Raw genomic sequence first — 26,077 nt, forward strand, 5'->3', positions numbered from 1 at the left:
TTGTCTGTTTGCATTAGCTGTTACATTATTTTTGTGTTTATTCCATTCAGTTTAGATCAGCCTTGGATTGTTATGCCTAAATATTTTGTAGCTGTTTCAGTTTGGAGGATGTGACCATGAAGGATGTAGTCATGGTTGACTGGTTTCTTTTTTTGTGTAATTCTTAGTATGGAGCATTTGTCTGGATGGAATGACATTAACCAGTCTTTTTCCCATTGTGCCGCTGAATTTAAATCTTGTTGTAGTTTGGCACCATCATCTGTGTTTTTGATGTTTCTATAGATGATGCTGTCATCGGCAAATAATCGGCTTAAGGTGCTGTGTTGTAAATATTCTGGGAAATCGTTTATGTTAATGAGGAATAAAATTGGGCCAAGGACAGTGCCCTGTGGCACCCCAGATGTTACCCCAATTTTTTCTGATTGTTCTCCATCTAGCATGACTGTTTGTGTACGATTGTGTAAAAAGTCACCAATCCATTCCGAGGTATTATTGTCTATGCCGTAGTATTTTAATTTGTAAAATAACCTTTTGTGAGGGACTTTGTCAAAAGCTTTGGCAAAGTCCATCACAACGACATCAGTTTGTATGTTAATATTGTTGTCTTTTGCGAGGTCCTAAATGAAAGTTAGTAATCGTGTCTCACAAGAGCGTTTTGATCGGATACTATGTTGTAAATCATATAAAATATTGTTTTTTTTCGAGATGTTCCATTACTTGACTAGCTATGATATGCTCCATTATTTTGCAAAGTATACATGTTAGTGAAATTGGCCTGTAATTTATGGCATTGTTTTTGTCGCCTTTTTCAGGCTAGTCTGAATAATTATAACGTCTGGCAAGGCTATTTTAATTTTAAACCCAAGCTGCTTTTTTTAAATTATAAAAACATATATATACATAAAATAATTATGAATCAACAAAGACTCCCTTTGTAAATTACACCATATAAAAGGGGGAATCGGAGGGGTCCTGATCCCGAAATCCCGGGCGTAAAAACATGAAATCCCGTGGTCCCGAATTTAAATAAATATAAATCCCGACTTCCAGAAATTTGAAAAAATAGAATTCCCGGATCCCGAAAGGGTAATCCCGAAATCCCGCGAGCTTAAAGACACCCAAAACTGAACGTGTAGCGAGCCAAGCTGTTAAATAGATCTAGATATATTTAGTCCTTAGTTTTGACGGTGGGGTACTTGCCATTATTTTTTATACCCCTTCCAAATTTATTTCTACATGTTTAATGCATCAAATTGCAAGTAGGGGGTAAAACTACACTGTAAAAAAATTGGTCCAGAATGTTTAAGGAAAGTAGTCACGGATTCGGTCCAGCTGAAAAAGGTTAAAAAAATAGCACTTCGGAAGCTGTCAACAGATTTCAAGACGCCCTAAACATAAGATTGTCCATATTTTGAGTTAGAGTCGACGAAGTTTTCTATAATTTTGATATAATTTGTCCCAAAAGTAGTACAACACACTGTAAAAATTTCATTGAAAAAGCGCAGGTAGGATTTTTTTATTTTCATTTATGTTCTAAAAGAAATGCGCTACGAAATAATTGTGGTCTCGGACGAGATAGCAGCCAGGTTAGCTATACAAATATAGCCTATGAAACATGCATTGTAAGTAACGGAACGACGCAACTTCGTCTGAACCATGTGTTATCATGATAATATTTTTTACGCCGGACACATGTCCACTGAAATATTACAAAAAATGTTTTTTTTAACTTCTTTCCTTAATTGTAACACTAGAACAAACGACTTACATTTTTGTTGTTCCAAATGAAAACAAAAAGACGGATATAGAATCTTCTTTTTTTAATGGTATTAATACTGGAATGCGTTGCAACATCATGTAGAAGGTATAATTCATGTCAATTTAAAAAAAATGTTTTTGAAGTAAACAAATTTTTAAAACATATAATGAGTAATCTCAGGTCAATTTTAGATGCATACTTAATATCTATTAGATTGCTTTTGTATATGCATGTTTTAAGCTGTGATTTATAGGTACTATTCATTGCTTTTCAATTGAATGATAAATCACTTTATTTTATTATCCACACTACACAAACCTCGTTGAAAATAAGCGTTTTTGCTTTCATGGGGATCTCATTTGGTTATGTGTTCTTAATGTAAATAGGTAATTAGTCTCAGGGTTAGGGAATGGAATAAAGCTGTATCACAACCATTGCTATACTTTAAGGTTTTATGAAGCTATAAGTTTATAAATCTTAGAATGTTTTTGGATGTACATTTTATTGGTTTCATCTGAATAAACAGTTTGATTATTACAGAATATGTAAACCTGGCAAATGACATAGAAGTTAACAAAAATTGATCACCGTACGGCTATCAACAATGAGCAAAAATCCATACCACAAAGTAAGAAAAAAAAAAAAAAAAAAACGAAAATCCCTATACAAAGTCAGGAATATGACAGTTGTTATCCATTCGTTTGATGTGTTTGAGCTTTTGATTTTGTCGTTTGCTTAGGAACTTTCCGTTTTGAATTTTCCACGAAGTAAGAAATTTTTGTCAATGTACTTTTTTTTAATATAATTTAAGAGTATGTTTTTGTTTGGTTCTGAAATGGATAAATAGTTAAATTTTTATTTTTGATTTAAACGAGTAAGTGAATAAAATGACTCTATACCATTAGCTCTATACTCCATATTATCCATTTGTTAATGTATAAATACTCAAAACAGTATTGCTCTATTAATCCTCTAATAATTCTACAAAAAACAAATAAGAAGTGGGATACCAGTTTGAGAAAGCAATTGAGATTTGGCAATATCTAATACTTATATTATCAATATCAAGACAAATCTGGTAAAATTGTCTGTTCAAACTAAACATAAGGGAGCAACCATTTAACTTAAAAAAGGGGAGTATGTGTTTCTATTAGAGTCCGAATTTTTGTCCGCGGAAGGCACGATCATTTTTTTTTCTGGTTGTCAACGCTATCATTATTATTGTTATCAAAATATACATATAAGATGTGTGGAAAATCTGGAATCATAATTTTTTTGTTCTCATCTGCTTGACAACAATATTTTTAACAAATTTGTTCGGAATGTTTAAAAAATAACAAAAAAAACCAACAATACATCTTTTCCTTTGAAGTCAGTTGGTCGTTCCCTAAATATGAAGCCAGACATAAAATAAAAGGTCATTATCTAGCTTTGCATTAACTCAGTAAATATAGTATTGCTCAAAATAAAAGCCACGTACTTTTATGTAAGTTTTTTATCCTCTTAAATTTATCAACTAAATCTGCTTAATTATCACAATTAAAAACACTCTATAAATTGAAAATTTCAAAGATATTAGAATACAACTTCGATCTGATTTAAGGTACATTTTTTACTTGGATAACAATCAATGATAATGTCTGAACGGGTAAGTATCTTGTACGTATGGATATAATAAATAACAATTCAAAAATATTATGAAATAAATCTTTTAATCCGGGAAATGTAAACTTAAAATAAATACTGATACTTATAATATATTTCATCAGGAAAAACATTTCACATAGTTCATACTGAAGTCAAAATCAAGTAAAAAGATGGCTTAAAGTAAAAAAGGGTACATTTATTTAGTTAGTATGAACAGTATTTCCATTGATTTTTCAGTTGAATGTTGTGTACGAAGTTTTTAGGTCACTGTTCAATCCTTAAATAAATTACATTGTTAATAATCAACCATGTGACCATTTAAAGCTCGTCCAATATTATTTTATTTTCGAAATAAATTTTAACCTTGTACGAGATAACTGCCTGCATTGATCGTAAACTGAGCGATTTTCTCCGTTGAATTGTAAGTGTTTTTGTTTTTCATTTGCAATTTTTAACATTTCTACATATATTTAAGTTTTTAACTGAGTATCACTCGTGTTAGCATGCTTTCAAAAAGCTATTAACTGTAAACTTGTTTGTCATTTTGGACTGTGGAGACTTATCCGATTGACAATCATACCACATCTTCTGATTTTTATATTTATTTAAATCGTTATAAATAGGTTAAATTGTATAACATACATGACCAAATTAGGTTATTCTTATAAATACATAGGAACACGTGATTAGGCATGTAAATACATTTGACAATGTCGACCATTTTACGTTTGTGTCCTCCTAAACTTGCGTTTTCGAGCATATATCAGGAGCACGCGTTGTACACATTGAGCGATATCCCTCAGTGTATATAGAGGACGAATGGGTCGGTACCTCTTATACTTTTAATGTTATTACTAATTAGTCACGAAGATCATCATAGACCAAGCAAGTAACACTGAAATGGTTCCTATTTGCATGGTTTTGATAAAACATTTTCTTAAAAATGTTAGTTTATAAATGTATATAAAGGTCACTGAGGAATAGCAATGTGGTCACTTTCGTCTACTTCTGACCGGCAGTAAAACCCTTGCCAAAGTTTAGCGTCCTTATGTCTGTGCAGGATGTACAAGTAAGCAGTCACGTACGGACAGACTGTTGACGTTAAAACAGATACCTTGAGTAAAGAGAGCGCCACGCTCTCTGCACGTTATAAACCCTTGCAACAACATTTTAAGGTGTCCATAGATTATCTGTTGCGAGTATTTTTTCTGTCCTTATCCAATATACCATCAGTTTCCACTGGAAACCAAATATTTCCCAACATACATCCCGGACGACCCCAATTACATGTTTGGTTATGTATAACCAAATTGATGTTTATGGTCTTGGTAACAATCCTGTAATATTGGATTTTAAACCAATAAAAATATCTTATCTGGTCATATATGCATGAAAAATTTGCTACTGGACGTATAACAACCGACAACAAATCAATATAAATGTATATGGACACTGAACTACAGTTCATAACTGTCTCAAGAATGTTTACCTTTGAATATTGGTTGTTTTGTTCGGGGCATGTTGAGATTGATGCTTTGGCTGGACACAAAAGAGGATGTACTTTAAAAATTAGATTTGTTGATCTCTTCTTTTGTATACGACGGTCAAAATTTTGACGGGACGTATTATGGTATAAACATGTCCTCCGTTCGTCCGTCCGTCCGTCCGTCTGTCTGTCTGTCCGTCTGTCCGGCGTAAACATGTCGCACCGTAACTTGAGAACGACTTATCCAAATTTCATGAAACTTAATATAGATGTTTCTTATGATGGTCAAATGATCTGTATACTTTTTGGTGAAAATTAGATTTAAACTTTTTGATTTACGGCACTTTGTAACTAAAACAGGGGGCCGGTGTGTTTTTTTCACATGTCGCACTGTATCTCAAAAACGATTCTTGATTATGGCTTTAAACTTTAAACACTTCTTAGTTATATTAATCTTAATATCTGTATACTTTTTGGTAATGATTCAAAATTTCATTTTTGAGTTATTGAATATTTTGTAAAAAAGGGGGAGGGTTTTTTTTACATGTCGCACCATATCTCAAAATCGATTTATGATTATTGCTACAAACTTTACACATGTCTTTGTTATATTAATCTTAAGATCTGTATACTTTTTGATGATGATTCAAAATTTCATTTTTGAGTGATTGAGTATTTTTTTAAAAAGGGGGAGGGTTGTTTTTTTTACATGTTGTGCCGTATATATATAACAATTTATGATTATCGCTTAAAACTTTACACACTTCTTTGTTATATTAATCTAAAGATCTGTATACTTTTTGGTGATGATTCAAAATTTTATTTTTGAGTTATTGAGTATTTTGTTAAACAGGGGAGGTTTTTTTTACATGTCGCGCCGTATCTCAAAAATAATTTATGATTATTGCTTAAAACTTTACACACTTCTTTGTTATATTAATCTAAAGATCTGTATACATTTTGGTTTTGATTCAAAATTTTATTTTAGTAATATTTAGTTTTTTGTTAAAAAAAACCAGTGTGGGGGGTTTCCTGCCGTGTCTTAAAAACTATATATATGGTTATTGCTTAAAACTTTCTCAGAAACTATTTATGATTATTGCATATAACTTCCACATAAGACGTCGGGCGTATCATGCGCTCATGGCGCAGCTGTTTATTTTTAAATAAAAACCTAAATGCTTTAAGTAATATTCTACGAACACACACCACAGACACTAGGTTGTTTAAGCCATGAAATGTATACAAGCAGTATTTGTACAACACATTTTTCCTAAAACACTGATTTTTCTTACGCTAAATAAATGACCCGGTTTGCTTACTGACAACAAAATATGTCCAAATGCATGTGGCCTTTGCTCTTAACTATAATTAATCACTCAGTTTGTAGCGTATCCAAATACATGTTCCAAATAAAAGTTTATAATTATCATGTCATCATCCTTCAAACCTGTGACAGCCTTTTCACTAATGACAGTATAGTTCGTAACTTCATGTGAAAAAGCAGCAAACTATTTCATATTTGTTTTATAAAGAAAATGGAACGAAAGGAGAAGGAACAAGACAAAAAATGTCCAGTAGCTACCAATGGATTTGATTCTGAGGATGAGGAGAACTCAATGGGGGGATGCCCAATGGGACAAAACGGACAGCAACCTAAAATGAATGGAGTGCCTGATTCATACAGGGAATACTTACAGGTGAGTGATTATTTCTGCCGTATAAAAAGACACAAGTTTCTTCTTACCCGACAGACCCTTTTTTTAAGTGCCTATTCTAAAGCATTTGTTTGTTCATTTTTTTTTTAACAAGAACTACCAAAGTTAGACAACTTACCATGCTAAAATGATTTAAAAAAAGTAAAATTTTGAACAAAAACAATTAAATTACATAAACTTGTATTTTACATGTAGGCATTTCAATTTATTTCTCAAAGAGTTATCACATTTCCAATGAACATTCTTTAAGGTACAAAATACAAACATTTAAACATGCATAATATAGTACCACTGGTTAATATAGTAATAAAAGTACATTATGTTTATGTAATGTCGCTTAAATAAGTCGGTTAATTCTTCATGCATATGCTCTTTTTTTAAATGTCATAACAACTTTGATATACAGGAATTTAACATAAAATAGTTTAATCTATTTTTATAAAGTAATAAATGAGAAAAAGAATGATGCAAACAATAGTATGGCGTTCATTAGCACTGCACTCTCAGACTGCACTAGTATATATATTGTATATTTACGATGGGACCAGCTGAAGGACGCCTCCGTGTGTGAGAATTTCTCACTGCATTGAAGACATATTGGTGACCTTCTGCTGTTGTCTGTTCTATGGTCGGGTTGTTGTCTCTTTGACACATTCCCCATTTCCACTCTCAATTTTAAATATGACGAGGCGGTAGCGTAAGGAAAATCATAAATAAATTAAGATAGGTAGACGAACAACATCCACGAAAGATAAAACGGAAATAAAAGCTTAAGTAGAAGAAAGCTATATTTTTATAACTTGAACAGATAAAAAGTTGAGCACCACGGAGTCCACTAAAATTTTGGGATGACAGAGTAAGCAATTTTTGCCCTGCAACCGACATCTGCCGTCGACAAGTAAAAAGACTGGTGACAAAGTTTTGAACATGGAAAGGAAAATGATCACGAAATACGAACAACTGAGGCAAAGATATTCTTGAAATATCATGTATGAATCATTTCAAATTTTATATTGTATTTTGGTTCATTTGTATGTTTCGGAGTTTTGTGTGTCATCCATTTTGCTGAACTAGCAATTACATTATTTTTTATGGGCCAGCTGAATCTTGCCTCGATGTGCAGGATTTTCAAGCTGCTGTAAAGAAACTGTATAGTGGTTTATCCTGTTTTCAGCAATCAAACTAGGTTAACCCCGCCACATTCTTTATGTGCCTAGAGTCAGGAACCTATAATTTAGTGGTTGTCGTTTGTTGCTGTGCAACATATTTGTTTGTCGGTCATTATTTTATACATTACTTAGGCCGTTAGTTTTCTCGTTTGAATTATTTGACATTTGTCACTTTGGGGACTTTTATAGTTGATTTTGCTGTAAAGACTTTGCTCATTGTTGAAGGCCATAAGTTAACTAGTTACTAGTTAACTAGTTACTAGTTAACTAGTTACTAGTTAACTTATGGCCTTCAACAATGAGCAACAAAATGACACAGAAATTAACATCTAAATACGGTATATAGTGATTAATTTCTGTGTCATTTTGTCTCTTGTAAATAGTTGTCTCATTGCAAATCATGCCACCACTTCTTTTTAGCTCACCTGGCCTAAAAGGCCAAGTGAGCTTTTCCCATCACTTGGCGTCTGTCGTCCGTCGTCTGTCGTCCGTCGTCCGGCGTTAACTTTTACCAAAACCTTCTCCTTTGAAACTACTGAACCAATTCAAACCAAACTTCATCTGATTGATTCCTAGGGTATCTAGAATAAAGTTTGTGTTTTAATTCCCATTTCATCACAAAACATGGCCGCCATGGCTAAAAACAGAACATAGGGGTAAAATGCAGTTTTTGGCTTATAACTCAAAACCAAAGCATTTAGAGCAAATCTGACATGAGGTAAAATTGTTTATCAGGTCAAGATCTATCTGCCCTGAAATTTTCAGATGAATCAGACAACCCATTGTTGGGTTGCTGCCCCTAAATTGGTAATTTTTAGGAAATTTTACTGTTTTTGGTTATTATCTTGAATATTATTATAGATGGAGATAAACTGTAAACAGCAATAATGTTCAGCAAAGTAAGATTCACAAATAATTTAGCATGACCAAAATGGTCAGGTGACCCCTTTAGGAGTTATTGCCCTTTATAGTCAATTTTAACCATTTTTCGTAAATCTCCATAATCTTTTACAAAAATCTTCTTCTCTGAAACTACAGGGCCAAATTAATCTAAACTTAACCACAATCATCGATCTTTAGGGTATTAAGTTTAAAAATGTGTCCGGTGACCCAGCATCAAACCAATATGGCCGCCACGGCTAAAAATAGAACATGGAGGTTAAATGCAGGTTTTGGTTATTACTCAAAAACCAAAGCATTTAGAGCAATTTGACATGGGGTAAAATTGTTTATCTGGTCAAGATCTATCTGCCCTGAAATTTTAAGATGAATCGGACAACCCGTTGTTTGGTAGATGCCCCTGAATTGGTAATTTTAAGGAAATTTTGCTGTTTTTGGATATTATCTTGAATATTATTATGGATAGAGATAAACTGTAAACGGCTAAAATGTTCAGCAAAGTAAGATTTACAAATAAGTCAACAGGATCAAAATGGTCAGTTGACCTCTTTAGGAGTTATTGCACTTTATAGTCAATTTTAACAATTTTTCGTAAATCTTAGTAAACTTTTACAAAAATCTTCTTCTCTGAAACTACTGGGCCAAATTTTACCAAACATAGCCATAAATCATTATTAGGGTATCTAGTTTTAAAATTGTATTTTGTGAGCGGGCAAACTAACCAAGATGGCCGCTACGGCTAAAAATAGAACATAGGGGTAAAATGCAGTATTTGGCTTATAACTCAAAACCCAAAGCATTTAGAGCAAATCTGACGAGGGGTAAAATTGTTTATCTGGTCAAGATCTATTTGCCCTGAAATGTATAGATGAATCGGACAACTCGTTGTTAGGTTGCTGCCCCTAAATTGGTAATTTTAAGGAAATTTTTCTGTTTTGGGTTATTATCTTGAATATTATTATAGATAGAGATAAACTGTAAACAGCAATAATGTACAGCAATTTAAGACTCAAAAATAAGTCACAATGACCAAAATGGTCAATTGACCCCCTAAGAAGTTATTGTCCTTTATAATCAATTTCTAACAATTTTCATAAAATTTGTTAATTTTTTCTAACATTTTCTACTGAAACTACACTGACAAGTTCATTATAGATAGAGATAATTGTAAGCAGCAAGAATGTTCTGTAAAGTAAGATGTACAAACACATCACAATCACCTAAACACAATTTTGTCATGAACTGTCTGCTTCCTTAAATGTTTAATTCACATATACCAAGGTGAGCGACACAGGCTCTTTAGAGCCTCTAGTTTATATCTATCCTATTTATTATATGTATTTCAGCTAGAGAAGTTGTTAAAATGTCAAACAATGTCTAGCTCTATAGCTGGAAAGCCAGTTCACGACGAACACCTGTTTATTATAACCCACCAAGGTAAATATTATATTGCAGAAAGCAGTACTGTAAATTTAATGGTTATTTTGGGACAATTCAAAACCTATGGTATGTTACATTATACAACAGGTCAACCATTTTACATGAAATTTTGATTTATTTTGGGAGACGACAAAAATTACATGAAAAATTATACGGTACAATCATTTAATTAGGCCTTTGTGTATGTTAAAAACGGAATAATCTCCAAACTTTTTAAGGGAATACTTAAATGGGATGCTTTTCAAAAAACAAAACTCAGTAAAAACCAACAATAGCAATAACTCTATACACGATTTTAAGTATATGTTGTGGTTTTACATTACACTATGTTTTTCAGTTATCCTTATTCTTGGTCTCCAAACATGATTCTATGTTTTTTACATCGGTTTGTATTTTTATTTTAACTTTTAATGACAAATTTATAAATCAGTGGAGTAATTGAAGGATCAGATGGTATACAGCTCTTAATCTGCGACAAAAATAAATTTAAAAATGAGTTAAATATTTGAATTTACTAAACAAGAACACAATGACAATTACGTAATATATTTTGAATATATAGTTTATTTTGATTCATTTCAGCATACGAACTATGGTTCAAACAGATTTTATTCGAAGTAGATTCTGTCAGAGAAAGTTTTATGATGCCGGTAAGTCAATTTAATGATATTGGATGTGTTCCTTATGTCGTTACTACAATACCCTCCCTTTTTTTTCGAATGTGACCTACTGGAGCATCTGAGATCACCCCCAGTTATTGTTGCTTAGTCTAGTTTTCAAGGCTATGTTTTGTCTTCTGTATAATTATTTGTCTGTTTGTCTTTTTATTTTTAGCCATGGCGTTGTTGTCAGTTTATTTTCAATCAACTAGTTTGACTGCTCTGGTATCTTTCGTCACTCTTTTATGATTGTGTACCAATTGGTGGTTTGAGTGTAAGAAGAACGAGGCTCTATTGATAAGTTTAACTGGAATTTAACTTAGTTGTCAGTAACATGAAGTTCTTTGTGGCATTAATATAGTAAGTGCTGATTATATATATATGGAAGTGTTTAAACGACCTTGACTGGCTATACAGCCCTTGCACAGTCGGTAAGTGCTGATTCTATTTATATAACTCTCGTTTATATATTTGATCATGGAAGTATGTAATATAATACTTCTATGATTTGATTAACACAAGTTAGACGAGGGAGCCTTTACTGATACATGAAATTAAATGTATGCTAAAATTTAACAAAATGTAACCGAAATAAACATCTAAGACCCTACTAAACGAGAACAAACCAAGAATAATTATTGTTGTTTATATAGGTATTGGATGAAAACCAGATGCTGAAGATTGTCAACAGACTGAGTAGGGTTGTACTCATCCTAAAGGTTGGTAACTTATACTCTATGGATGTTAGCCTTACCCGAATTACATTTCTTCACACACTCATGTCCGACTATCAGTCCGTTAGGTACAGAACACAGACCAACACTTGCTTTGTACGATTGGCAGATCAATTATTCTGCAACTGCAAGCGGAAACACTGCAACCATATTCTTTACAAAATAATTGCTTTAATAGCAATCGGGATCACATATTCTTTTGCCCGTCTATAGGGCATGATTCAGGAAGAAAACACGAAAATATGATATATGAATGTGGAATTTGGTTGACACTATCAGCATTAAATGTTCCTTCTCACATGCTAGCAGTAACAACGACGTAATATCTCGCGTGCAAGCGCACTTTGTAGAAATTTATGGAAAAGACTGTACATGTATTCGTTTAACGTTCTAATTTAGTTCGTTTACGCATCTTGTAAGTTGACTTTGTTTTCTATCATATCAAAATAATTTAATGAAAAAAAAATGTATTCTGTTTTGAAATCTTCAAAATGTATTACAAATGAATAAAAAAATAAGAATGATACAAGTCCAGACTGTAATTGCTGTTACATCACTTTTTTCTTCGTTTTTTCCAGTTGATGGTCGATCAGTTTATGATTTTAGAATCAATGACGCCACTGGATTTTTTGGAGTTCAGGTAAATTTGCCTAAAATAATTCTATTATAGATATAAAACCGAGAAAAAAAACCCATAATTTTAAGATATGATCAGATACGAATAACAGAATGAAAACATTGTATACGATCAACAGGAAACAGGTGTCGCTCTGTTTGAACTAGCGAATATAATAGTATGGTCACTTTTGCTTTTCTTCTGACAGGCAGTCAATCCTTACCAAAGTGGGGCGTGAGTTTGGTTGTATTGAAAGTATGAACACGCACACAGTCCGAGCATAATAAGATGATGTTATATACGTAACGGTGCATCGGGTCGAAAGAGTATCAGGCTCTCTGCATGTTCAGAACCATAGGTGGACTGTTTAAAGAAAAAAATGTGTCCTTGTCCAGAAAACCTGCATTTTTCAGTAGTAATGCAATAACATCCCGGTCGGGACGAATGGCAATCCCAATTAAAAGACGTCCATAATATATAATCATTATTATGAAACAACCTTAGGTCACCGTACGGCCTTCAACAATGAGTAAAGCCAATATTAATTTGTTTTCGTCCTGGACATCATGGACATGTATGTAGATATAAGAAAATGTGGTATGAGCGCCGATGATACAACTCTCCATCTAAATCAAAATTTATTAAAGTAAACTATTAAAGGTCAAAGTACGGTGAAATACTTGCAACTGAATTATTAAAGGGAATACCAAAACGATCAACCATGTGTTTTCGCTCTTTTGTTTTCTTCCTATATTTTCGTTGTGCTTTTATGAGTTCTGAACATAATACTGTTGTCTCTAATTTTGTATACATACTAATTTTTCATGACTTTTTTCAGACTGGCTTTTCTAATATGTGTATTAAAATTAGCAAAGTTAACCACAAGAGTTCCAATTTAACGTTTTCAGTGTCTGCATCCCTCTATTATTATTAGATTGATACTGATGATAAAGTACACACTTTTTTTTACAGGCAGCATTTGTCTTCGGCCTCTGGATTTCAAAGTCTACAGTTTAGATTGATGGAAAATAAACTTGGAATAAAAGAGGTAAAGTCACATGATTTTAATTTGAATACCGAATGACATTGAACACTGATATGTTTTTCTTTGTTTTTTTTTTTTTAATATTTCATGGTATTTTATGAGGGTCTCAGGGAATAAGTTTTATAGTTGGCAACGTTGATTTCTTGATTGACAACATATTTGTTACGTTCGGAGGACGTGTTTTTCAACAGACTGTCGGCATCCCAATGGGAACAAACTGTGCCCCTCTACTTGCTGACTTGTTTCTTTATTATTATGAGGCTGACTTCATGCAGGAACTTCTTAGGAAGAAAGATAAGAAGTTAGCAATATCCTTTAACTCTACTTTCCGCTAAATAGATGACGTTCTTTCACTAAACAATTCAAAATTTGGTGACTATGTGGATCGCATCTATCCCATCGAATTGGAGATACAGGATACTACATATACAGTTAAGTCGGCTTCATATCTTGACTTATATCTAGAAATCGACAATGAGGGTCGGTTGAAGACAAAACTTTACGACAAAAGAGATGATTTCAGCTTTCCAATTGTGAACTTTCCATTTCTAAGTAGCAACATTCCAGCAGCACCTGCATACGGGGTATTTATCTCCCAATTGATACGATATTCCCGTGCTTGCATTTCCTATCATGATTTTCTTGATAGAGGGTTACTGCTCACAAGGAAGCTATTAAATCAAGAGTTCCAAATGATGAAGTTGAAATCATCCCTTCGTAAATTTTACGGACTCCATCACGAGTTGGTTGACCGTTATGGAATAACCGTTTCACAAATGATATCGGATATGTTCCTTACGTCGTAACTACAATCCACTTCCCTTTCATGAATTTGACCTACCGAATTAGACTATTTACCGGATTTGTCGCATGTGGAGCAGGATCTGCTTATCCTTCCGGAGCACCTGATATCACCCCTAGTTTTTGGTGGGGTTCGTGTTGTTTATTCTTTAGTTTTCTATGTTTTGTCATGTGTACTATTGTTTTTCTGTTTGTCTTTTTCATTTTTAGCCATGGCGTTGTCAGTTTGTTTTGGATTTATGAGTTTGACTGTCCCTTTGGTATCTTTCGTCCCTCTTTTATACCGTTGATAATAAGTTTTAAAGCTAGCTGCGTTATACCGTTGAGATTGAAGATTTATTATTACACTAGTCTATGATTTATTATTGATGACAAAAGAAGAATTTGTTTAAGTATAATTAACAATAGCTCTTGTCATAAAGGTATGTTGAAGTTATAGAGCCAGCAATATTCCCCCCTGTTTCATATAATTCATAACATCTTTTATGTTGTAAGCTGTTGTCCATAAAGGGTTTTATATACTATAGTGAACGACCGTTGCAAGATGCACGAATGCCATTTTCAGAAATGCTGGTCAAATCTATACCGTTTAACACTAATCTCCATATATTCAATTTGATTTCTATGACTTGCCACTAAAGTAAGGTGACACGTTTTCATGCATGTGTTTCCCTCAAGCCTCGGTCACACCTTAGCGGATAGCTCAAACGAACGCCTAACGGATAACTTTTTTTCACGTTCATGTCTGTTAAACATCCGTTCTTATCCGTTAGACGTCCGTCCATATCCGTTGAACGTCCGTTAGGCGTCCGTTTTGTACGGTACTCGTCCGTTTCGTTTCCGTTTGGTATCCGTTACGTGTCCGTTATACATCCATTGGAGGTCTGACAGATAAATTCACCCATGGACTTCTACCGGACGTTTAACGGATAAAACGGATGTTGAACGAATGTGAAACGGACTTCTACCGGACGTATAACTGATAAAACGGATGATGAACGCATCTGAAACTGATAAATGCCAATTGAAAATTTTGCGTCAGAAATGTCAATTATTGGTATGTCAGATTTCTTAAGGTGCATGAATTCTTATTATTAATAATCGATCTGAGGGTATAGGCACGTCTTCACAATCCAGCAGTTCTTATGCAGGCCAGACACTGCTTCTTTGTGGAATTTTAAAGAACAAACCAAAACCAGTTACACAGAAACATTTTAAATATTTGTGTGATTTACATGAATCATTATTGTCTTGTCCGTATATCTTGTTCATCCGTTTTATCCGGTATGCTTCTGTTAGGAGTCCGTTTTATGCGGTACTCGTCCGTTGGATGTACGTTCGACATCCGTTCTGTCCGGTGTTATATAGCCATTCTTCCCCCATGCCAGTTTTTCCCCCGGGGGAAAGGCTGGCATGAGCCAATATTTCCCCCGTGGAAATTTTGGATCATTGCCATTCTTCCCCCGCGGAAATTTGACAATACGTATACATATAGTCACTTTTCCCCCATGCCAATCTTTCCCCCTATATAATAGATATCACCGTATATATGTACACGTCTAAAAATGAAACCGAAATAGGTTTATAGATACAATTTGTTAGCTCTTTTACATTAATACAAGTTGTGTCTACAGGTTTATCAGTCTGTCTATGTTTCAACTAATCTGTCTTTCTTTGTGTCCCCTAGTCTTTCTACATTTTCAACTGCATGTTTGTCTACATGTCGAGAAGTCTGTCTATATATTCACCCGTCTGTTTACATGTTTACCAGTCTGTCTACAAATTCACCCGTCTGTTCACATGTTTACCAGTCTGTCTATGTCCACTAGTCCGTCTATATATTTTCACTAGCTTTGAAATAGATTTCAGTAACTGCGAGTACTTTTATTTCGGTGCTTTGTTTCTATTGTTCTTGTGTAAGTGATTTTTGTTCGACGTATCAACATTTTTAGTGAAACCAATTGCAACTGATACTTTTTTCCTTGCGATGTGTTGTCCTAGGTTGGGTTCATTGGGGAGGGTTGAGTTTATGGCCACCACATTGTGTATGTACCAATGTCCATTCCAAAGCCAGGAACATGTATATATATATTACCGGGTACATTGGTTGTTGTTGGTTCATGTCATTTGAGTTTGTATTTATTGTAAATTATTTTGTAATCAATAAGCCTGTTAGTTTTGTTTGTTTTGTTCCCTAAGTTGTATGGTCGGAGCAATTTATAGCCGACTAAATAGTTGTTTTTTTTTCATTTGTGGAGGCCGTACGGTGGCCTTTTATAACTTACTAAATGTACCATGTCCGTGTAACTCCGGTGGATATTTGTATCATTAGTGCTAGATCGTGGTCGACACTATATACACTTTTAGGGCAGGTGGAATATTCCTGTACTTCCACGTTTCCACTGCACGTCTCCCATGCTGGTTGGAGAGGGGGTACATATCTCACCTAGGTTTGATGAAGTTTCATCCTTATCGAACTTCTTCTCCTGAATGAAAGCTTTAAAATGCGATGAGTATCTTTCTCTATCCATGTCTTTGATGGGTACTTTAACCTTGTGGTACAAACATGATTTATCATGTAAAGTCAAAATCTTCAAACTGACCAGAAGTGGTTTAAGTAGTTGTATTCAGTAGGTCAATGATATTAAGGGTTCACGAATGAGAATGGATTGTATCACTGCATCAGAATGTGCTTCGTGTGTATAAATATAACTTGTATGTTTACATGGTATATATAAATACATATCAATTTATAGTAGTACAATGAAGCTTTGGTACCGCTAAACTAATCAAAAAAGTTAATATTCTTTCTTTAGAATAAAAATTTCTAACTGACGTCGCCGACGTTATAAATTTATAAAGAGGAAAAACTAGCTTATCATGCCGCAAAGGGGAAAAATTGGCCTGATCCTCGTTTTCCCCCTATAACGTTGAGGGGGAAAAGTTGGATCATGCCAATTTTTCCGGGGGGAAATATTGGATCGATCCAGTTTTTCCCCCAGGAAAAATTGGCATGGGGGAAGAATGGCTATAGGACACCGGTACGTGTCCGTTTCTCGTACGTTGCATATTCCGTGTGTGTCCGTTATGCATCCGTTACACGTCCGTTTTATTCGGTCAGAACATCAACGGACTGCCAACGGACAACAATTTGGGCAACGGACAATTTTTATCTTCATCCTTTAGGCTTCCGTTCGTGCTATACGGTAAGGTGTGACCGAGGCTATGAACAATTCAGGTTATAGTTTTTGTTTTATGTTATTTGAAATTCTGATTCAAAGTAATTTAAAGTGTTATGCTAATTAGAAGTTTAACCGATATTTCGCAGTTCACTCAATGGAAATGTTTATACGCATATACACTATTATCTATATGAAATTTGAATGTACAACGCAAAACGAAAGCTTAAGGGGAATATGTTAGATTAAGACAACTTCATTTCGCAAAGTAATAAAAGTGAAAGTTATTACATACAAAGGCACGTATATGCATTGTTTTATTGCAGGAAAATCGAGTGAAGTATAATCAACAGCACTACATGAAAGTTTTTAAGGACGAAGAATCTAAACAAATGTTAGCAGACTCCATTACATCACCTCCATTGCTTACGTTACTTGAGGTAACAATAGTCGAACTGATTTGTTTATTTATTTCTAGTTTATGCTTTATGGCAATATACCAATCCTTATTCAATAAGATATACATTATTAGTTAACAACTTTGTTAAAATGTTATAGTGATGGCTGTCATCGTTATCAGGAAAAGATTATTCCTAAATTAAGATAAAAGTTGTACGATAATGAAAATGGCAATTTTTCAAAAAGACGTACACTTTTAAAGTAATCCATCAAACAGCACAAAGATTATATAACAAGCGACACATTTATTTCTATTTATGTATAAAGTAAAGCAGTGACGGTATACATCTATCAGACAGAATTCTTACTACCTTACGAAACGTATTATAATCATGTTCGTGTTTACAACACCAATAAGCCCAATTGGGGACATGAAAATAATGAAAATTAAAAAATATAAAATCTAACCTCATGCATTTTGTACCATTTCCGTTTTATATAAATTATAATGGATGTTACTGCCTTGTACATAACAGTAGTCATATATTTTAAAAACAGCTTCTGTCAAAGTTTAAACAATCCTTTTTCATATTTAAGAAATGGCTAGAACGGACTCCAGGATTAACTGACCATGAAAAGGCTGACTTTAACTTCTGGGAAAGATACAAAACAGCTGTGTACCAGTGGATTGAAAACGACTGGCATACCCCATACATGGTAAATTCAAAACAGCACAGGGATTTACCAGCAATTCTATAGATTAAATAAGATGTAGTGTGAGTGGCAATGAGAAAACACTCCATCCTAGTAAAAATTTCTAAAAGTAAACCATTATAGGTCAAATGATTCTTAACGACAGAACATTTTATTGGATGTTCCCAAACATCATAATCGTAATTGACATCTCTAAATCTTTCTTTCGGAAATTTGCGATGATTGGATCAACCCAGTCCTGATCCACGACAGTACAATCATTGCATACAGTAATAATTGCTTCGGTACTGGTATGATATTTTATAAATTTTGCTTTGATAAATTGAAAACAAATAGTTAGGCCTAATAATTGTGACCACTTGAAAAGCTATTTTATATTTTCTGTGACGCATAGCCTTTATATAACTAGTATATATTTGTTTAGGGGCCAGCTGGACGACGTCTCCGGGTGCGGGAATTTCTTGCTACATTGAAGACCTGTTGGTGACCTTCTGCTGTTTTTTTTTTATTTGTTTGGGTTGTTGTCTCTTTGACACATTCCCCATTTCCATTCTCAATTTTATTTCAAGACTTCATAATCATTTGCACTAGAAATTATTAACAAAACATTCTTCAGACTGCCTCTCTCTCTATGGCAAATTGAAATTATGTTGATTTTATTTTAACTTATCTATTAAGATCCTATTTGCTCATGAGCCTCACTTGGAATTCAAGTATTTTTATACGTCATGATTGTATTTGAGTGTTCTTATTGAAAGTTAATACTTTGAACATAACAAAAGCTGAACTGTAATTAATTGTACTGTTAAATATATGCAGTTCTTTTAATTCTTAACCGGATGGAAATGTAAGATATGAAAGACAAAATACAAATACGTGTTAATCCCTGTTGTGTTATGTACAACACAGGTTTTTCTTATCTGCTGTCCGTTATGATGCAAAGCATAAATGATACGAATAAGGCATATATCATAACTTGCATTTCGTATTAACAGAACATTTCTTTAGATTAAATCAATTTTATAAGTAAGTATGCTGGTTTGATGCACCATATGAGTTCTTCAAAAAATTATTTCTAGCCAGAAGAAACTACGAACTAAGCTACTGAAATCAAAATTATCACAAGTGTGTACAAAATAAAGTACAATCAATCCATTCAACTGATATTTTGTGTATAAGACCCATCGGCATATTACAAATCATGAACGAATTCAATTACCATGGTTAACATAACGTATTAAACTTTTTTAAAGGAAGAGAAAGATCCGAAACAAAAAGAAATATTGCTTGCTGAATACAACAAACAGAAGGTGAGGATTTTAAGACTTTTAGTTGAAAATGACATTTCCTTTTATTTGTCTCATTTGATACTAATCTTTTATGATCATATTTGAAACATTGTTTTAAAAAATAACATTTTCTAGCAGTGTAAAGCCTCATTTAAATAGTTTTTTTCAGAACACATTATTCAAACCCTTAAAACGTTTTGAGACATTGTGTATTTGTTGAGACATTGTGTATTTGTTGAGACATTGTGTATTTTTTCTTGTAGGACTCGTTTGAATCTATTTTTACAGCTGAAAAATACAACGTCTATGTAGAGAGAGGTAAATATTTGCTTACGTGTTTTTGATTTTTTTATCCTTCATTTCTAAATGTTGACTGCAAACCATAATCTTTAAACATGATTACTTAAATACATTTCATTTAAGAATTTGACAGCTTTAATCTAATTTAAATTTAAATTTTCATATAACATATATATTATATATTTGATATGAATACATTTTCCCACCTGAATACACTGGATCAACTATGCAAATATGCTTTCTATTTGTCAGGCGAAAGGAGAATAAACCATAAAGCATTCCAGGGTGCACTCATGATATCTCTGTATCGAGATGAACCGAGATTCAACCAACCATTCCAGATGATTACTTTGTTGATGGATATAGATTCACTCATTACTAAGTGGCGCTGTAAGTATAATATATATCATGCAATGGAAGAAGGGTAGGAGATATCATGGGGGACAAAGTCGAAGAGGGAATGAAACAAACGACAAACAAACAAAAGACACATATTTTCGATAATGACCAATAAATAAATAGCTCGACGATATTACATAGTCATGAAATTAAAGGGACACGTTAAGTATTTTGTTCAAATATTATTTTGTTTTTTTAAATCAAATTACTCTGAATATCCACTTATCTCTTTCAAATTTTTTTAATTTATTCTTTGAAGATTTTTACTCGCAAAGTGTTTGTAATCATTTTTCTATTTTTGTTTGTTTGTTTGTTATAGATAATCACGTTATGATGGTACAGCGCATGATCGGAAGTAAAATAGGGACAGGTGGATCGTCTGGTTACCATTACTTACGGTCTACCATCAGGTATGAAGAACTCGAAATAAACGACCAAATGAACTTTGTTATATAGATATATGTTGTTCTCATTCTGGAAATTGCTCTTCAATATTCCGGATTTAAATGTCCATGAAAATTTTAAATCTTTTAGCAGAAAGAAGTAAAATAATAAAGATACCGAACTCCATGGACAACTCAAGCGAAAATTCCTCAGTCAAATTGCAAAATCAAAAGCTCAAACACATCAAAACTAATGGATAACAACTGCCATATTCCTGTTTTGGTAAAGGCATTGTCGTAAGTCAGGAAAACGGGAGATTAAACAGTTTAACCATCTTAATTTATTTAAATTATGTGCATTTATTTTATTTAATGTTAAAACTATGCTGTGATTTTTTTTTATTCTATTATTATAGACAGTTGAATAGTAAGATTTGTAATAAAGGAAAATGATACTTTGTAAATTTTGTGCATTCGAAGCAGTTTCGAATTCATGGATATACTTAACAAGAACGTTCAAGAAAGGTTTGAAGTACATGAATATGTGAATAGCTCTATTACCATAAGTTTATTACCAAATCTCACCGGTCAGAATTTTTTGTTTTTCAAATCAAGTATTTTTATAAATAAATACCACACAAAATATTAGCAGCAGAATTATTACCTAACTAGATTCATATCTCAGGTTTATCAAAGATTAAGGCAACTGGAGTAAGCTGAGTTTTACATATGAACAGTTTTGTTTTTTAAAAAGTAATAACTGCTTGAAAAGTTCAAGAAAACATTATATTGAATTGACAAATTGACAAAAAAATAGTTAAACATTATTTTTTGGGATTTTTGTATCAAATTATTAATCGAGTAAAAATCCCATGTCGATAACCAAATATCATTATCAGATCGTAACTCAAAATTTTGTTCATTTATGTCCATCATGTGAGAATAAAAATAAATTATAATATTATTCACCAAATTAATGTCATTTTCTTGAGCAAAAACACTGTTGACTGTCGACAGATAAGAAAGCAGTTGTTTAAGACAGCGTTACACGTGTGAAGAATATATCAGTGACCGCTTTGGAAAGTAAACTTGGATTTGATAGTAAATAGCAAAAACAACTTATTTATAATATTTATGTTCATATTAATTTGTGAAACACGAAAATAATTGAAATGAATGGTAAAAAAAAAACAAAAAACAACTGAATTTTGAATAAAGGGGGAGGACAAAGAAGCATAAAATTGTGCTGTCCCCAAGTACCTATGCTTTATAAAAGGTGTGTCGTCTTTATGGTTCAATTATATGATATAAATATAAACTGAGTACTTGTGAATAAATCAATCAGTTTTAACACTAGGCATACAATAAAGAACAAAATCATATTGTTGTTGTCACAGCTAAATTGAACCATAACATCTTCTTTATTCCTATTTTGAAACAGTCTTCATTAAATTCAAGAACCTGTAAGCTTAATTATTTTGCTTCTGTCTAATTTTATGACTTGACTTCACAAATTATACCATGTTTCAACAAAAGTTTGATTTGTTTGTAAATATTGTTATGTGTGTCTTTGTAACAACCCAATATTCGAATTTTATACCAATAAAATGTTTGATTTGATTTAATATATTATATTTTTGACACATTCCCCATTTCCATTCTCAATTATATATTTTTTTGTTTGTTTTCAGTGATCGATACAAAGTGTTTGTTGATCTGTTTAATTTGTCGACATTCCTTATTCCACGTCAATACATTCCACCACTAACGAGAAGTATGAAGAGAACCCTTAGTACAGTGTCCACTTCACGCCTACCAGAAACTGAGGAATTAAGTGACCAGTTGGATAAACAAACATTAGGATCGAGTCCTCGTCAGATGACCGGAACAAGTCCACGTACTAGACCTGTATTTTTCACATAAAAGACGTATTTTGAAAGTTATCTCTTTATTTTAAAGGGATTACACAGAAAGTTACCTTTTTTAAGAGAACAAACAGAAAGTTATCTCTTTGTTTTAAAGAGAATACACAGAAAGTTATCTTTTTTTAAGAGAACAAACAGAAAGTTATCTCTTTTTTTTCAAAGAGAATACATAGAAAGTTGTCGTTTTTTTCATGAGTACAAACAGACAGTTATCTCTTTTTTTCAAAGAGAATAAACAAAAATCTTGATTAATTTACATAAGACATTAGCACACTCATATTTCAAGCAGATTGTTATATGTTTAATATTTTATGTCAAGGAGACTTGAATGTTTTAGTCGATACGGTTTTGTAAAAAGCAGTTGTAGTAAATGGTTATATATCTTTGATATATTGCATTTAAGTCAATGAAAATGTGTGTTTTTTTTAAATACAAAAAAAAAAAATATGAAATGATGAGCATATTGTTCAACAATGAAATTGTGTATTATATCTGTTACGTAGAATGTTATGTAAAAATTATATTGTTACGGTAATAAAACATTTCAAACAGACGAATGTTGTGGTATTTTGTAGGTTGATCTCATAAAACAAAAGACTTTTGTCTGACGTGTATCATTACTAACTTAAGTTTTTAGTTAGTGTAAAATTGTATATGACCAGATAAAGGTTCTTCTTTTAAAAAAGGACTTATCAATGTATTTACCTGTTATCATCCATTACTACTTTTATATATAAACTTACTTTATAAAAGGCAATTACTTAACAAAAAATAATATAGTGTTATTAACTGGCTGTTTCTGTATTGGCACTGGTATAGATTCAAGGTTTGCTGTATTGGCATCGAGACCCGAGACACTTTTATTAAATGATTATAAGAGAATTAAAAACCGGAAGTGAACGTCCTGTATTAGCCCATGGGCCAATACAGTTTTTTTCCCGCTTTTTTCTGTATTGGCCCTGTTTTTTCCGTTTCAAAACTTTAAGACGTTACAAAACATTGCACATCATTTAACCTGTTTATTTTATGACTTTAATTTGAAAAATATTATTCAAATGTTTTTATGCATAACGATAGTACTTCCAAAGTTAAGTAATGGCGTAAGAAAATTGAAAACCGGAAGTGAACGTCCTGTATGAGCCCTAGGGCTAATACGGCTTTTTTCCCGCTTTTTTCTGTATTGGCCCTGTTTTTTTCCGTATTGACCCTGTTTGAAGAGCAATATTAAATCTTGATTTATATCGACAGTGGAACGTTTTTAGTATTGCACATGCTGATTTATCCGTATTAGGGCTTATTTGCTCATATCATTTAATAATATGTCATAAAGGATATTATTGATCTTGGCTTAGAGAGCTCCCATTTAACTTAAAAAAGGGGGATATGTTTTTTTTTGCACACACCTTTATCAATCAAATACTTTTTCTAACTTTTACACTTCGTCCATCAAATTGGGGATCAGATTATTTTTTGAAGGAAAACGCATAACTCCCTTGAAGTAATACGATTGTTCCCATAGACTTTAGTCTCTAGAAAATAACAACTTAGACTCTGCTTAAATAATATTAAAAGAATATTTTAGTATTCTTTTATTTGTCTTTATTAATATTACTTGTACTGTTAAGTCAGTTTTTTGATATATTCTTTTGGAGTGTCTCTGTGGTTGTGTAAAACATCATACTTTGAACGACAAAATTATTTCATTTACTAGTATTACTTTTACGTATTATCTTGAATACTATGAATGACAAAACTATTTCATTCAATAATACTACATTTTCTGTAAAGTCTGTTTTTTATGATATACATTTGACGTGAAACTGTACTTATGTATCCCGTCATACTTTGAACCACACAATTTTTTTATTTATTATTATTACTTTTACTGTTAAATCTGTTTTGTTATATCTACTTTAAGTGACTCTACATGTATGTAGCAGTCATACTTTGAACGACAAAATTATTTTTATGTCTACCTGCGCGAATTTCAAGCGCGCAATTTTACACCAGTACTGAAAACCTTCTATCCTTTACGGGAAGACTTTACATAGATAAATTAAGTTGTATTAGAATAACAAAATTCGTATGTTAAATTTGATGTATGCCTTTCTGTGCTTCTTCGTTCGTTTGATGTTTTTACAGTGATATTAAGATGATAACACATTATTGACTGTTGTACCCCTATTTTGACATTTTTACTCTTTGAGTATGTTTGTTTTGTTCATTTATCGTTGACAATGTAATGGAATATGATGCGACTGTCATAAAAGTGAGAGGTTTAGCTAGCTATAAAACCAGGTTCAATCCACCATTTTCTACAGTAGAAAATGCCTGTACCAAGTCAGGAATATGACAGTTGTTATCCATTCGTTTTATGTGTTTGGACTTTAGATTTTGCCTTATGATCTTTGATTTTCCTTTTTGAATTTTCCTCGGAGTTTAGTATTTTTGTATTTTTACTTTTTCACCTCTAGATTAAACAATGATTAAATTGCTATAATACTGGAGATGAACAGAAAAAACTAAAGCATGTAGTTTCCATTGAATTCTTAAGATAAAACAACTAAATTTATGCATTTAAACATCAATAAAGAATGTTCAGTCTACAAATAAATACAAACGAAAAACAAAATATTCTTCGATCAACTATTTGTAACCCTATAAAGTAAATTAACAAACATAAATGAAAGTTGTCACATTGTTTCTCACTTATAATTTTATAGTTAATGTGATTTCCTCAGTTCTGCCACGTTTGTGAACTGGATCAGTTTCAGTTAAATCGATTTATGACGGCATAAAAAGTAAAAAAAATAAATATCGAACTCCGCGGAAATTTCAATACGGAAAGTAGGTAGTCCAATGTCAAAATCAGAAGCTCAAGCACATCAAGCGAGTGGATACTATGTAACTTTCATAGTCCTGACTTGATATATGCATAGTAGAAAATAGTGGTTTAAACCTAGTTTTATAGTTAGCTAAACCTCTCACTTGTATCACTGTTGCATAAAATTGCATTATATATTAACAAAGGTGTGTGAAACCCCCCCCCCCCCCAATATAATAGGTTATAATGTCAAAAATATGGGTACATCAGTCAACATTGGTTTATAATCTTAATATCAATAAAACGAACATATATATACACATGGAAAAAAGTATTGCCACACCAAATTGAAATTCAAATTTAACTGTAAGAGATCGGCTCGTCGCTACTGGTTATCGTGCGATAATACCATTTCGGGGCCCTTTGCCTACGAACAGGCACACAGATGCTCGTATCCAATATAGTGCAGAGCTCGCCAATGTTTGAAATTAGCGTCGTGGAGGTAGATCCATTGTTCCAATGGAATTCGGTTTATCTTCTCTGGCCCAATCGTAGCCCGAATTTGAACAATATCGAGCATATATGGGACACTATTGGGCGTAAAGTGCACGAAAGCACACCCCAGTTCAAACAAGTCATGAAATAAATAATACCCTTCGTCAACAATGGTTGCTGCTAGCTAAGCCACAAA

The 26,077-nt window shown here is 32.8% G+C and overlaps 1 protein-coding gene across 3 annotated transcripts; it reads left to right on the plus strand.

Annotated features, from left to right (window-relative positions):
* Window positions 1–3,287: 3,287 nt before the first annotated feature.
* Window positions 3,288–23,115, plus strand: LOC134695737 (tryptophan 2,3-dioxygenase-like). Of its 3 annotated transcripts, none has more exons than XM_063557128.1 (14): window positions 3,288–3,407; window positions 6,428–6,592; window positions 10,026–10,116; window positions 10,702–10,769; window positions 11,432–11,497; window positions 12,091–12,152; window positions 13,101–13,176; window positions 17,480–17,593; window positions 18,150–18,269; window positions 19,520–19,576; window positions 19,819–19,873; window positions 20,108–20,245; window positions 20,574–20,664; window positions 22,329–23,115. In XM_063557128.1, exons 1-14 carry the CDS (start codon window positions 3,390–3,392, stop codon window positions 22,558–22,560), a joined length of 1,353 nt encoding a protein of 450 aa, XP_063413198.1. In that variant the 5' UTR covers window positions 3,288–3,389; the 3' UTR covers window positions 22,561–23,115. The 3 variants fall into 3 exon arrangements, with proteins under 3 accessions (XP_063413198.1, XP_063413199.1, XP_063413200.1); XM_063557129.1 differs by lacking the exon at window positions 3,288–3,407 and adding an exon at window positions 3,689–3,827; XM_063557130.1 differs by lacking the exon at window positions 3,288–3,407 and adding an exon at window positions 4,109–4,229.
* Window positions 23,116–26,077: the final 2,962 nt, after the last annotated feature.

This window comes from Mytilus trossulus, chromosome 14, assembly GCF_036588685.1.
Source record: "Mytilus trossulus isolate FHL-02 chromosome 14, PNRI_Mtr1.1.1.hap1, whole genome shotgun sequence".
NCBI classification, from domain to species: Eukaryota; Metazoa; Mollusca; class Bivalvia; order Mytilida; family Mytilidae; genus Mytilus; species Mytilus trossulus.

What these genes read in the sequence shown, in the direction of transcription:
- LOC134695737 (XM_063557128.1), top strand. An exon ending in CATACAGGGAATACTTACAG is followed by an intron (nt 6,593 to 10,025) that starts GTGAGTGATTAT and finishes TATGTATTTCAG; the next exon opens with CTAGAGAAGTTGTTAAAATG. An exon ending in CAACGTCTATGTAGAGAGAG is followed by an intron (nt 19,874 to 20,107) that starts GTAAATATTTGC and finishes TCTATTTGTCAG; the next exon opens with GCGAAAGGAGAATAAACCAT.